Source organism: Neodiprion virginianus, chromosome 6 (assembly GCF_021901495.1).
Source record: "Neodiprion virginianus isolate iyNeoVirg1 chromosome 6, iyNeoVirg1.1, whole genome shotgun sequence".
Lineage (NCBI taxonomy): Eukaryota > Metazoa > Arthropoda > Insecta > Hymenoptera > Diprionidae > Neodiprion > Neodiprion virginianus.
In genome coordinates, this window is record NC_060882.1 from 18,499,288 (window position 1) to 18,513,250 (window position 13,963).

Below are 13,963 nucleotides of genomic sequence, written 5' to 3' on the forward strand. Positions count from 1 at the left end.
GTGACACATTGCAGCTGATCGGCCAACCCGAGTCTCCCTGGAGGATAGATGATGAGATTGAATCGAAAGTTGGACGTTGAGGCTCCGTTGAAGCAATTACGAACCACCGTTAAACATACGAACCTTCGGTACTTCCATTGTGGTATCGTATAACGTCTGCTGTATCGGATCGCTAAGCGTGCTCAGGGATCTAGAGGCGGACAAAGGAGTGAAGGTGTTGAGATGAGAAAACAACGCGATCATATGTAAAAACTTCCGCTACCTCAATGGAACTCCCCTTTGTGTTTTTCAACCTACTTACACTACCTACCTCTTTATTCCGGCTTGTAGAAGCAGACAGTATTGAGCTCGAACTTCAATAGCTCTCGTTTGCATCGTTATTGGTTATTTTCAAGTACTTTCCTGCATGAATGACGCTCTCATACCGGCGCCTATTCGAGCCTGTTCCCAACGTCTTGTAAATTTCTCACAAGTACAATCCGAAACTTTTCTACGGATCTGACGACGACTTCTACCGCTGGGAGGTGACGACGGTGAACAAAACGACCGGGTCTTCTCGATAAGATCCATTTTACGCCAATCTAAGCGGTGCTTCTTTGCCAGGAGTATAAATTGTTGAATTTTTATTTCTCCCCCGCTGTCCTCGACGCGGAATACCATAAAGCTGATTGAAAAATTCCGAAAAACTGCCGCCTACCACCTTTGGTGAGTGCAAACGTGTCAAGACTCGGTGATTAATTCGTTTCCACCTCAGTCGGGCTCGCGATTCGAAATCACTCTTTGCAGCCTTCACAATGTTCGAGCAACAGCACCGCAGAAGTTCAGCTGAAGGTAATGGACGCGACGATAAAGTGCCTGTGTGTAACCTTGCCTGCGTCGATGAGTGAACCTTGTACTCTTTGCGTGAGCTTTATATACCGTAAACGAGAAACTAATCCGTGGCAAAACTGATTTATACTTGTATTTGTCTCACTTTTTTCACTACTTTTATGACGGATAACCCACCATTCATGATTTATCGTTTACTACAAGTTTCTGAACTCACGCGTTTCTTTTGCTGCCATATATAACAACGAGAAGGCTCTTTTTACGGATATTTGAATCCAAGCTACTTCGAGTATCGGCAAGGTACAAAAAATAAAAATAACTGAAGCAAGTTGTATCATGTGAAAGACAAACCAGGGCTATAATAATACAGTAAACAATACACAACGTTTCGACATTTTGGAATAAATGGTTCCTTAGGTTGCATTATTATTTCTTCGGTCCAGAAGCGTCGCTCTGATATAACCGGTATTTCCGTCTCTAATGGACGTCAGCTTCTGGAGTACCAATCTTTCACATATAGGCTTCTCTCAAGAGGCAATTCAGTCTTGCGCGAATTTCATCTTTGCAGCCCTTTCACCTTCTTCGTCTTCTATTTTTATATACGTTCAGGATAATCCTTGACCTTTGCACCTTTCAGGGTCTTCGATTGATCGATTCGCCAAAAATTTGAGAACATCGTTCGACGCCATTTTTCCCATACTGAAAGACCCCCATACGTTGTTGTCGCTAATGTGATTCTACTACGTATTGCGATCTTCACCGAATCGTCGCAATCAGTTTGGCTTGTCGATTTAGTGACAAACTGACTCACCGTCACATTATGAGGATTAGTCTTGCACTGTATGAAACAATGTACCACAGTTGTAGTGAAAACAGTGTTAAAGAATGAGAAAAATCGTCATACCGCAACAACAAGTCCATCCATAGTTACTGTGTCCGCATATGCGAATTTCCGGTATACCATTTTCTCCGTGAATTCAATTCTCAAGGCCGAAGAAGCACCGACCAATTTCAACGAGTTCCTTAATACAAAATCGTCGAAGTAATTTCATTTTCACGCTTATCTTGTTCGAATGAGAAAGTCGTTTATTATACTTCTTCGGAACTAATAATTGTCTGAATTCCTAATCTGCTCGGTTCACCCTCCGGAAAGCGAAGGGTTGAACGATAATAACTGTTGATCATTGCGCCCGTGGGAGGGCGCTTGAAAGAGACGCCGGTCTCTTATTAGGTGAAAAACGTAGGATTTCGAAGGGTGGAAAGGACGAGAGGGGCGGGAGGGGGTGGTGGTGGTGGCAGGGGGTAGAATAGACATTGCGTGAAACGATTTATGCGCGCGGTTAGTGAATATAGGTGGTGAGCAACCGAAAGGGCTGAAAAGTTTCCTGTCTCAACAACCATGCGGCATACGGAACGGCCGCAGTATGTATTGGCAAAGTTTTCAGACTCTGCTTGTTTGGTGGAGAACTTTTTGACGTGGGATTTATTCGGCACCCCTTTCTACACTCCTCTACTCCTTCAGCCCTCAACCTCTTGACTCGAGAGTCGAACTCTCCAGCACGCGATGCGATGTCTCGCCCCAACTAAACTATCTGCAGCTCACGGGCCTCCCCAATCCCGAATTTCCAATCCGAAATACGGATCGATGACGCTTTTGTATATATATTGTATAGGGTAACCCCTACATATCATCATATTTTTGTATTTTCGTCTTTTTTTTTCATTTCGAAAATGACTTTTATTACAGTTGTTTTTGATAAGCCCATCTTTTGATACCATGTCAGCTTGCGATTATTTATCTTGTTAAAAAATGACGACCGAACAAAATCAAACAATGAACGAATAATAACGAGCAAGCGGTTCTAATTATTGTTTTATCGACAATTATTGAAAGAAGGGCCACATTTTCATGTAAAACCTGCCGCAATTTTCTAACGTTTTGTTAGCCATCGACGGTGTATAAAAAGCACCAAGTATTTGCCGATTTATCCAGACAACGAGTACCTGTTACGTATAATGCATACGCGAAGTGCCACAAGTGAATAATGAATGAGATTGGGATCGATCGAAGCGCCGCTGACGCAGAGAATATTTTTATTATTCACGTTCCGCTGTTGCACACACACACACTCATTCGGTTGCATAGATATAGCATAGATTGTGTCTATGCCCACGTGTCCGTGTAAATGAATAATGATCAACAGACTAGAAATGAATTGTAATGCTGTAGCATTAAAAGGGTGGAAAAATAATCAACCATGAAACTCTTGCTTCTGAAATTGAAGCGAATGATTCAATGCTCGACATAGGAGTACGTTCGTACCCAGATGTATAATATACGGATTAATTTGTATGGCGAATCAAAGACTGTCGAGCTGCTGTTTTTGTTTTTTTTTCCCCTTCTTTTTACGATTTTTTCGTACAATTTTTTTCTCATTAATTTTAACTTTTCACTCACACGTAAACAAAGCAGCAAACAAACAAGCAAACAGATAACAGTGCTGTTTATTTCCATCCAATAAACTTTCTCACGCAGCAAATAATAAGCTCTAATTAAAATTTGTCCGATGATGCGAAGAGAAGGTAAAATTAAAAAACGCGAAGAAGCTTGTAAAGTAATAAAATACTTGCTAAATTCACCCGGCGTGATTGCGCCTACTAAAAACAACACGCGAATTTTACAGAATATCTGAAAAATTTACTCTTTCAATTTGAAATCCCGATTCTTTGTAATTTGGAAATGAAACAGAAACAAAAGGACAAGTGATCAGAAATCGGTTGTCAATTGAAAAGGTTGGTTGACGTAGAATCGATACAGTTTATTGACCTTATTACGGGACATACATTGTTGTACATTGAGTATTTATTAAATTGATGCATTGTATGTAAATATACAAAAATAGAAAATCGTCGAATTATTAATGAAAGCTCGTGCATCGATGCTTCGTTTTGAATTACTTGAAGATTTTCAAAACTCTAGTGCATTTATTCCTTTAGACCTTTCTCTACGATGACTTATTTACTTATTTTATTTAGAAGACTGTTTTCCTCAAAGTCACTGAAACAGATTTTCTTGTTTTTCGGTAGTCAATTCTATACTTCCAGTTTTCGATTATATTCAATATCGGTGCAATATTGTAACATAAACAATCGTCAATACCAACATGGCAAAAAAAAAAAAAAAAAATGCTTCTGAGCGAAATCGAACGAATCTACTACATTTTTAACCATATCGGAGTAATTCCAAATCAAAGATCGATGTAGATCTAGGCTTCGTTTATAATTCCAGTATTTTCTATTTAAGTATGTTCAAAGAGATCCTCATAACTGATAAATATAACAATTTTATAAATACTCAATGGACGACTACCCCAACCTCCTTAACTCCAAGTCGCATAAGGAAACAATTACAAAGATCAAGACTGAACACCTTCGAATGTGTTCAGACTTCATCGACAGAGAGCAGATGCTGAACGGCGATTCGATAATCGGGCATCTATACGTATAATATAAACACGCAACGTAGGAACTGGTAAATCTCTGTAATCGTTTGAGCAAAGAGAGGATTAACGGACCAGCCGCATAACCGAGAGGGAAATGCATGCGCAGTTACATAAGAGGATTACGCAGTTTGCGACCCGACAAACCAAGGTGAAGATTATTCAGGACTGGAAGGAGCTTTGCTCTATGCACTTGGCGTTAATTGACTGCGGTATTCTCACGAGTTAAACCCACCCCTTGATTACTGCCATCTGACGTCGTCTCGACGTCCACTTTCCCCGTCGTAGAACAATTTCTCTTATCGCAGTTTAAGGATCCAAATTAGCCGAGGTGCCGTGGAAACCGGAGAAGAATTATGGGGAATAGAAGAGAAAAGAAGAGAAGAGAAGAGAAGAGAGGAATACTTCATTCGCTTCGGATAATAAAAACGAATATGGAATTTGAAAGTCGGGACTTTTTCACGCGATAATTCTTACTGAGAACCGTTGTATTCTGAATCCCGGGAAAACCGCTTCATCGATTTTAATCATAGTTAGGTGGAAAATCAACTGTTGGGGCGGATGATTCACGAAGCTTTCGGAGCTTCCACCGCGTCCGGTTCTCGAAAGGCACATTTTTTAATTTTTCAATAACCGTTTCGTGTATCTTGAATTACAGACCAACTTTTACCAATGATTTCGATGAAATTTTAGCGATACATCAAGTATTCGGTACGTGGAGACGTGTCACGAAACTTTTGAAACTTCTACTACTGTTAGGCTCTGCATACAGGCTGCGAGACACGTTCGATTCGCTGCTTGATTCAAATTCGAATTCGATTTACAAACCTTGCGATGTCCATGCCTGCAAACTCTGATATTCGGTTCGTTCCGCTCGTGAATTTGGTTATTCCGGGTCGTGCCAACTATCACTGTGCGTGATTAAAATAATTCTTTCGACACAACACTTCGATTTAAAATACACATTTATCAACAAATAACAAGTTCTTCTCGATCAATTCTTAGCGCCAGGGTTCAATACTTGAGTTCGAAGTTTCTGAATCTAAGGATTATTTGATTTTAGTTTATTTGCTCTGCACGTAAATTTGAAATTGATTCTAAGTTTAATTTAGTTCTGTACTTTTCGATGTTGAATTTCGTTCCGAAGTCTAGAATTATTCTTTACCGTCTGACGTCTAATTACGTTTTTTATTCATCAATTTAAAAATACGTTCTGCTTTCTGTCTATCGAGATTTCTGGAAAGTTAGAATTAAGTAGAAGTAGTTTGTGAAGAAGTTCGATTGGTCTATAAAGGCCAATCGGTGGGTGCTGCTGACAAGACATCGTGTTTATTCGCGTTTCAGTTTGCAGGCTTACCTTATTTGTCTTATTGTGTCTAAAATCGGTTGCAAGATTTATTATTCCGAATCTAAGATTACGCATCCTGTGTGCAGCCTAATGTTGAAAAACGATATGTCGTGTAAATGTGAAAATGTATATATATAGTATATATTAGGGTGGGCCAAAAAAAATGAGTATTTTTTTTTTTACTTTATACTCTGATAATCGGTTGCTAGATACCTCTAAAGAATTCTCACCAAATATGAGCTCTTAATTTTGATAACAAGGTCCTCCGCTTTACAATTTTGCATTTTTTCCTGAGTATTAGAAACAAAAATTCATATCTCTTTGACAACTGTTCGTTAAAAAATATCTCTCCTCATTTTCTTGTAGGAAATCGAACGCTCTACAAAAAAGGTCTCTTACAATTTTTTCGTAAACCTTACCGTTTAAAAGATATCAAAGCTTAAAGTTTGATTATTTTAAGAGAAATTTCTGTTTTGCTTATGAATTTTTTAACTCGCTTACAAAAAATTTTGATGAATTGCACAACTCATAGGTTTGTAGGAAATTAACTGCTCTACAAAAATGGTGTCTTATGATTTGTCGATTAAGTTAACCGTTTAAAAGATATTCATCGTCAAACTTCAATGCATACTAATTTTAACAGTTTTTGATGAATAATTCGAAAAATTTCAATTTAATTTATAAGTTTCATGAAAATTTATTCCAATGTGAGTTTCTAAGAAAAGAAAAACAGTATAAAAATATATATTAAAAATTGAAAATTAAAAAATATATATTATATAGAACTAAAAAAATAAAAGAAAAATAGTTTAAAACATTTCTCTTTTCTTAGAAATTTCTCTTAAAATAATCAAACTTTAAGCTTTGATATCTTTTAAACGGTAAGGTTTACGAAAAAATTGTAAGAAACCTTTTTTGTAGAGCGTTCGATTTCCTACAAGAAAATGAGGAGAGATATTTTTTAACGAACAGTTGTCAAAGAGATATGAATTTTTGTTTCTAATACTCAGGAAAAAATGCAAAATTGTAAAGCGGAGGACCTTGTTATCAAAATTAAGAGCTCATATTTGGTGAGAATTCTTTAGAGGTATCTAGCAACCGATTTTCAGAGTATAAAGTAAAAAAAAAAATAGTCTTTTTTTTGGCCCACCCTAGTATACGAGTATATACTGCTTAGCATTGCGTATCTACGAGTTGGTTTCCCTTGATATTGCATAAATCGACGTAAATTCGAACAAAATTTGGGAAGAAAATAAAATATTCGATACAGATGTGACACAAGTTTTTATTTTTAATATATATCTAGACTTCCGGTTGGAATATGGTGATAGGCCAAACTTCAAAAAAGTTAATAATTCTCAGAATTTTCCACGAATTTTCCTATACTTTAGTAGAAGACCTTTCGTTTTCAATTTATAATTATTCGCCCTTACTTATTCAGGTACAATTTATTCCATAACGTTTTACTTGTTTGTTTATTCAATTCCTTGAATTCATTGATTTTTGTAGCCAGCTTGCGAAAATTTTATTTGATCCGTAATAGTGAGCCGGTTTTAATCGAGCTTAGAATAAAGAGATCCCCCCATTCAGACGAGGAAAAAAGTCTGTGGGGTATAAAAATAAAAAGGGAATGAGACCGCGAAAAAATCCTTTTCCGTTAATGCGATATCGCAGAGCCGGCTGTGGCGAATAATTCGTCGTAAGTTTTTGAGTAATTAAATTCAAAGAAAAGGTGTAATAAATATCCAGGCCGTTTTCAGTCGCAAAAAAACCGCAAACAATGCTGCCGGCGACTGATAGAAAAAGGTGGTTAGGGAGGTATTTTAAATGTCCGGGGTTTAAATTTTATCAGACTGCCGGTACATATCGCGGTATGTAGGTATGCGCGTAAATTACCCGGCATTACGTGTGCAAACCTGCGGAAATTCAGTTCTAAACTGAACAATGGCTTTTAAATAAATTAAAGACAGGGTTTCAACCCGCTTGAAAACGGTTGTCCATGCCAGTGAACATACATTTAAAAATTCATAACAAAAGTTTGTCTCGTCAGATTTTCTTTTTGTTTTTTTTTTTTATTTGAGGGATGGGTTTTGTCAACAATTTCAGTACCTACGTGAAAAAAAAATGAATCGAAGACTGTCCTTTCATTTAAGTATGTTTTCTACTTGAAAAAGTACACCCAATGTAGTCGAAAAAAATGCATGTCATTTTTGTTCCCATTCCAAATCTTATAGGTTATTTAGAGTTAGTTTTTTGTTTAAAAAAAAAAAAATATTCATGTGTCTGGAATAGTTTTAAATGTCACGTAAAACAAATATATAAGCTCGGCACCTATTAACGTAAAGTTGTAAATTTGAAAAACTTTACGTGCCCACTGTAACGGAAATGCGTACAACTTTTGATAAATATTTAGGATAATTCGGAAAAAAATTTTGTTGTTAGTCGAAAGATGCAGAATCGAAATACGTTGAAAAAAATGTTTTTCCACCACTAGATGTAATTCAGTTTTGAAAAGGTGAAGTTGTAGCTATTAATCTGCGTTAGGTGTTCTCTGCTTCTGCCTCAGGTTAAATCTTCTTCAAAAATCTGCTTTAAATTATTTTGAAAACCACAAACAATTTTCAAATGTAACAACCTACCCTACACGCATTAAACATTATATATTTAGGCAACGCGAGAATATTAATACACCGCTTGGCAGGACGCCCATTCCTGCAGCTTCGCCTGTAATTCCAGGTCTCACTAGGTTCTAAAATATACACGTGAAAAAAGACTTATAAAAATCGAACTACGCTTTCTCTCCAATAACCATATGTTAGGATATTTTTGCACACTGCATTTGGCATTTATCGTTGACCCAGAATAAAGGTTTTAAAGATTTGTTTTTCTTCTTTCACTGTTTTTGTATAAATCTATTCAAATTATAGAAGAAGATGCAGGGGTAACAATATCGAATTTTCGAATATAGAAGAAGCAATTCAAGCTGCAGAAAGTTGAAACGTAGAATAGTAAGAATATATGTGGGTAACGTAGGTATAGAATACTAAAATATAGAACCATCGGTCTTCTGAAGATTTCATGATTCGGCTCAATATATAATTCTTATTCATGCTCAAGACTCTATATTTTAGGGTGGCTGTAAAAAACTAGAATAGTCGATTGACAGAAGGACCAAAATATCGAATTTTCAAGGAGGTTGGAGTCTAATTCTAGAATTATGAAAATGTAGAAAACCCAAGTACAGAAAACTGAAAATATAGAAAGCAAAAATGCAGAAAGAGAAAATGTATTACGGTCAAAATATAGAATCTATTATACGATTTTATATTATAGAGACGAATTCTGATGATTCTACGTTATGGCATTCTACACCACGGGCCAAAAAAAAACCAGACCGATTTGAAACGTGGACAAATTCCGAATACGTCGACCGATTTTCATCAAATTTTTTTGTTATAAATTAGGAGAACAAACTTTTCGTTTTTGCGTCTGAAAATCCACAAAAATCACTCCTTGCTGAGGTACACGCTTTTGATAAACAGGTATTTAAAAAAGTCGCTGGTAGGATGGTAAAAAGATAATATTAAAGAATGTTCAACTTAGTTTCCACCTTAAACTCTAAAACGAAGTTTGATATTGGCATTTCAGCAGTTCTCCTAGATTCTATTCACATGACATGAAACGTTTCTTTTTAGAGTCGAAACGCGAGCTTTGAGGTTAAACTTCTGCTCTCGAGACGTTGTCAATGAAATCCACCATCAAAAAAATCAATTGTCAATGATGTCGAGAATTTAACGAAAATTGATAAGTATCAAGTAAAGAGTCTGAATAGTTCAGCGACCAGTTAATCAGAGAACGGTCGGAATTCAATCAGGAAGGACCAACCACCAGAAAATAAAACCAATATTATCGACATTTTTCGAGACGGTGTTACGGCTGACTTTTTTGATATTGGCGAATTACTAAGAGAATCACATTTGCAGTCGTAGGGGAGAATTCTTACTCTTCAGTGAAACTTTGTTGAGAGCAGCCCTTCTGCCCTACTATTTCATTCCCCGTCTGACGCGCCGTTTTAATATAACTTTAATATTACAACAAACATTTCACGTCATGTGAATATTATCTAAGAGAATTGCTAAAATCACAGAATCAAATTTTAAATCTCACTCGAAGATGGAAGCCAAGTTGAACATTTTTTAGTATTAATTTTTCTAATTCTCTCAGCGACTTTCTAGAACGGATATCTTACAAGGATGGTATCCCAGATCGATCTCTCCGATTTGATTTCTTTTGTTATATTGTACAGTAGACTAAACACTAAGCGACACGTATTTTTTTTTTTTTTTTTTTACTCTGCCTTAAACATTTTGAGGGGGTGAAACTACCCTCCAAAGTAAGACGTGTCAACGAGTGATTTGGCAGTTTCACCTACAAGAACATAATACTTTTCAGCCAATCCAACTGTAAAAGTCTTCTCATAACGAGAAATAAAAAATATAATTCTCTCAATTATAAAAAAAAAATTGCCAAATCGCCCTTTGACATGTCACACTTTGGAGGGTGGTTTCACCTCCTTAAAGTGTTTAATAGCAGATAAAAGACCACACGTGTCGCTTGGTTTGTAGTCTACTATAATATATTACAAAAGTAATGACATCGGAGAGATCGACCTGTGATACCTCACTTATCAGTGAAGAATTAGTGGGTCTCTTTATACTTTTACCCCCACCCTTATATTTCGGGAGTTTCTGTACTTAAAAATCATACATATAGACTCTCCAATACTTGGGATATTCTACATTTTGAAATCCTATAACACAGACTTTCGTTATTACGACCCTCCTATTCTCCAATAACATTTCTACATTCCCACCCCTATCCGCATCCGTCACGAGCCAAAATACCGAACACCGGCCTGCAGTATGAGCGTAATCAAAGACGAAACCCTTTGAATTCTCAGACGCTGTGGTCCATCGACGACACGTCGGAACACAAGAGGGCCATACTAACGCACTGGATGTCTCGGGTCCGATTAAAGAGGTCCTGGCACAGACAGGCGGAACAGCCGCCTTACCTTGCAAGCTGTCCGACCCCACAGCTGGAATCGTGAGTATATCGTACGTTATTTGCCCCTGTGCTAGATGCAGGTACAACCCCTATTCCAAGGGCATCTTTGAATAAGTAATTCGAACACACGCCGCCATGCCTCGGCGCATCGAGGAGTCTGCACCCTTGGCGGTGATAAATCATTTAGATACGAGAGGAATCTTGCTCCCCTCTCTGCAGAGGAAATTTTACCGAAGTTCAGACTGAAGTGGAGTATCTTGAGCGACACGATTCCTGACTCCCCCCCCCCTCTATCTCTATCTCTCTTTTTTAGCTGAGAAAGCGAGACGAAGCAATAGCTTTTGTCCCTTGTTATGAAACTGACGAGTTGTAAACTTGGACAGGGTGAGTGCGTCGTTTCGTTCTAATCGTCGCTGCGAAAATTCGGAAGTCGTTACCGAGTTAATTGGCTAATTGGTGGAACGTGGCCAGTTTTTTTCGTCCGCCGTTTCAGCGGAGCGAAATTTTTTTCTTCGGGAAAATATTAGGGGTTGTGTTGGCCTACCTTCTGTTTTAGAAACCAGACTAAATCGAGGATTATACGATTTATGTATAAATCTGGTTATCGAATTTAGCTTTTACTGTGAGATTTTAGAACTGTTATTCAGTTTTCGAAGCGCAATCTCTTTTTTGCAACTACAAACCAACCGAAAATGGCATGTCCCACTTTCGTCCCGAAAACTGATTCAACGTCGAGATAATATATTTCCGGGTTCCAGTATTGCTCCCTCGCCGTAGACTCAAGCCTGCAGATTGATGATATCGAAACAACTTTTCCCGGGCTTTCATATCCATTGAATAGCCGAGTGCTTCATGCATCCGTGTGCGTAAACGCTCAATGGCTCATATACTTCTATGAGGCGTATTCCCGTAAGCTTCAATGTTGTACAGTAGTGAATCTGATCGAAAGCACCGCGGTGGAATAAATTCATGTGAATATCCGGCACGTGGTTAGATTTCTAATTTACTTTATTTCTATACCGTGTATAATATCGTGTATGATATCGTGTATAATATCGGCCATTCCAACAATTCTCAGCCAGCCACGCGTAGCTTCCAAAAATCTATTCGTCTGCTATTTTCGTATGTTACTTTATACGGTACAGAGGTAATGGTCTGTAAAATATTAGCCCTTCATCTGTACAATCGGCCTCCGAGATAAAGAAATTTTTCTTTATTTATTTCTATGGATTATTACAGTTTCGACTTTGTTCAATGATTTTTCAGACCCTTGCGGGGTGGCTTGTAGGAAAAAGTATAGAATGTATACTTTGATGCGAAAAGAAGTCCAAATATTTCTAAAAAGATATCAGTTTTACCATTGGGGTAGCTTTTATCTCTGCAAAGTTTGCGTTTTAGGAAAAGACCGTGTATTTTCAGATTCTGCAGAACAAAAATTCATTTTTATCTTTTCTTATGAAGGTTCGTGTTTTTCTTTGAGTAAAACTCAATTTCGTAGAGTGGGGTTCAAAGGTGGCGGTCTTTAATAAATTTTACACATTTCTTTCGCTCAACGTTTTTTAAATTTAGTATTTTTTTAAAAAATTTCATTTTCAATCAAACGAAAAAGCTCCCACCGTAACATCTATAGCGAGAAATTTCTGTTGTGGAAATTTTAAAAATTTACCACCTGCATGAAAAATAACTACATAAATATCGGATAACGTTTAGAATAAATATAAATTTTTTTGAATAAAACAAAGAACGGAAAGAAATTTTGTTCAATCCATTTGATGTCTATCCCCTTTAAAACCACCGTCAAAGTTTCACTTTGATCTAAAAAACGACAGAAACTTTCAGGAAACAAAAAATACTAAAGTGAAGTTTCGTTCTGTGAAACGTAAAAAAACACTCCGTTAATCAAACAATTAACATTGCAGGGGTAAAATAGATCTAGATTTTTTGGAAAAATTATCGGTTGTTTACATTGAAAACACTTTTTCTATTTGTTTTTACGAGTCAACTGTAAATCTGACAAGTCATTGACCAAAGTTGAAACAACTGTAATGCACAGAAGTAGAAAACAATTTTTTTCCACCAAGGCCAACAGAGTCAAAGGGCTACGATTTTATAGATCATTCCTGAGCTATATAAAAATTTTGAAAAGAAGTGCACAGATTATGTTTGGTTGAAATGAATTACGCGTACAGATGCACAACAACTGGCTGCAACAGCGGTCATCTGCATTATGTTATAACTGTGGCGCAAAATTTTCATGCTCCAGCCTGTAACAACGCGGTGAAAATTTTCGCCTAGCTTTAACATCGCATCGCGGTATTCCAACGCCATTTGTGATGTTGAATTATCGAATTGAAAACTTGTAGCAGGTGTGGCATATGATAGAAGCACGAAGTATTGCGAATTTTAAACAGGGCAATTCAAATATCAAGCGATGTATAATACAGAAATTTAGAAGTATTAAATGTGGAGCGAGCTTCTGCGAAACGATGAAATTTTTCGACATCCAAATCGTTATTATTATGTGTATTCTGCTCGTTGTATAAATTACACTTGTATACGTGTTTCGTAATTAATTTGACTCTTGAATATTTCTTCGGAGGTATAAAAAGAGAAATGAGAACAAGTAGGATATTTTATCAGTATACTTGTGTTAAGTTAATAAAGTTAAATCAGACTAAATGAAACGAGTTCGTAATAATTGTCATCAAAGAATACATCCGGAATATTAAATTTATAATTTACGAACGACTGTTCGAACTTCTCATCTTCCTCCTTCTATACATCTTACGTATGAAATTGCAATATCGCGAGCCGCATTCTTTCCTCGATTCCTTGAATTTCTTTCCAATTCAGGTACAAATCAGATGAGAATTGCAGAATTGATAAATTTTTTCGTAATGCATAAATTACGGAATTAGCGACAAAAATAAAAATACTTCAACGGTCCTTATTCTAGTTTTCATTCTTATATAATTAAAACGGTTTAAGAAAAAAAAAGTCGACCAGTACAGAATGCAATTAACAAGCTAAATTAATCAATTCCTCCGAGGGGCTACTCACTTGCAAATTATGTGACAAGCGATTGGAAAATTTCAATAATTTCACTCGATTTCATGCGATTTCAACCGATTTACCACGAGTTTAATTCCGAAGATATTCATTGATTGCGAACAGCCTCCAACGTGATTTAAAACGAATTTTTATTCATCGTCTTCAAGTG

General features: G+C 36.8%; 1 protein-coding gene across 1 annotated transcript in view; it reads left to right on the forward strand.

Moving 5' to 3' along the window:
• LOC124306969 (igLON family member 5-like) overlaps positions 1-13,963 on the forward strand; it is an 81,753-nt gene that overhangs the window by 31,916 nt on the left and 35,874 nt on the right. The window contains exon 3 of the mRNA XM_046768196.1: positions 10,637-10,782. Within this exon, the coding sequence (XP_046624152.1) occupies positions 10,637-10,782 (146 nt within the window). The remainder of the gene's footprint in view (positions 1-10,636; positions 10,783-13,963) is intronic.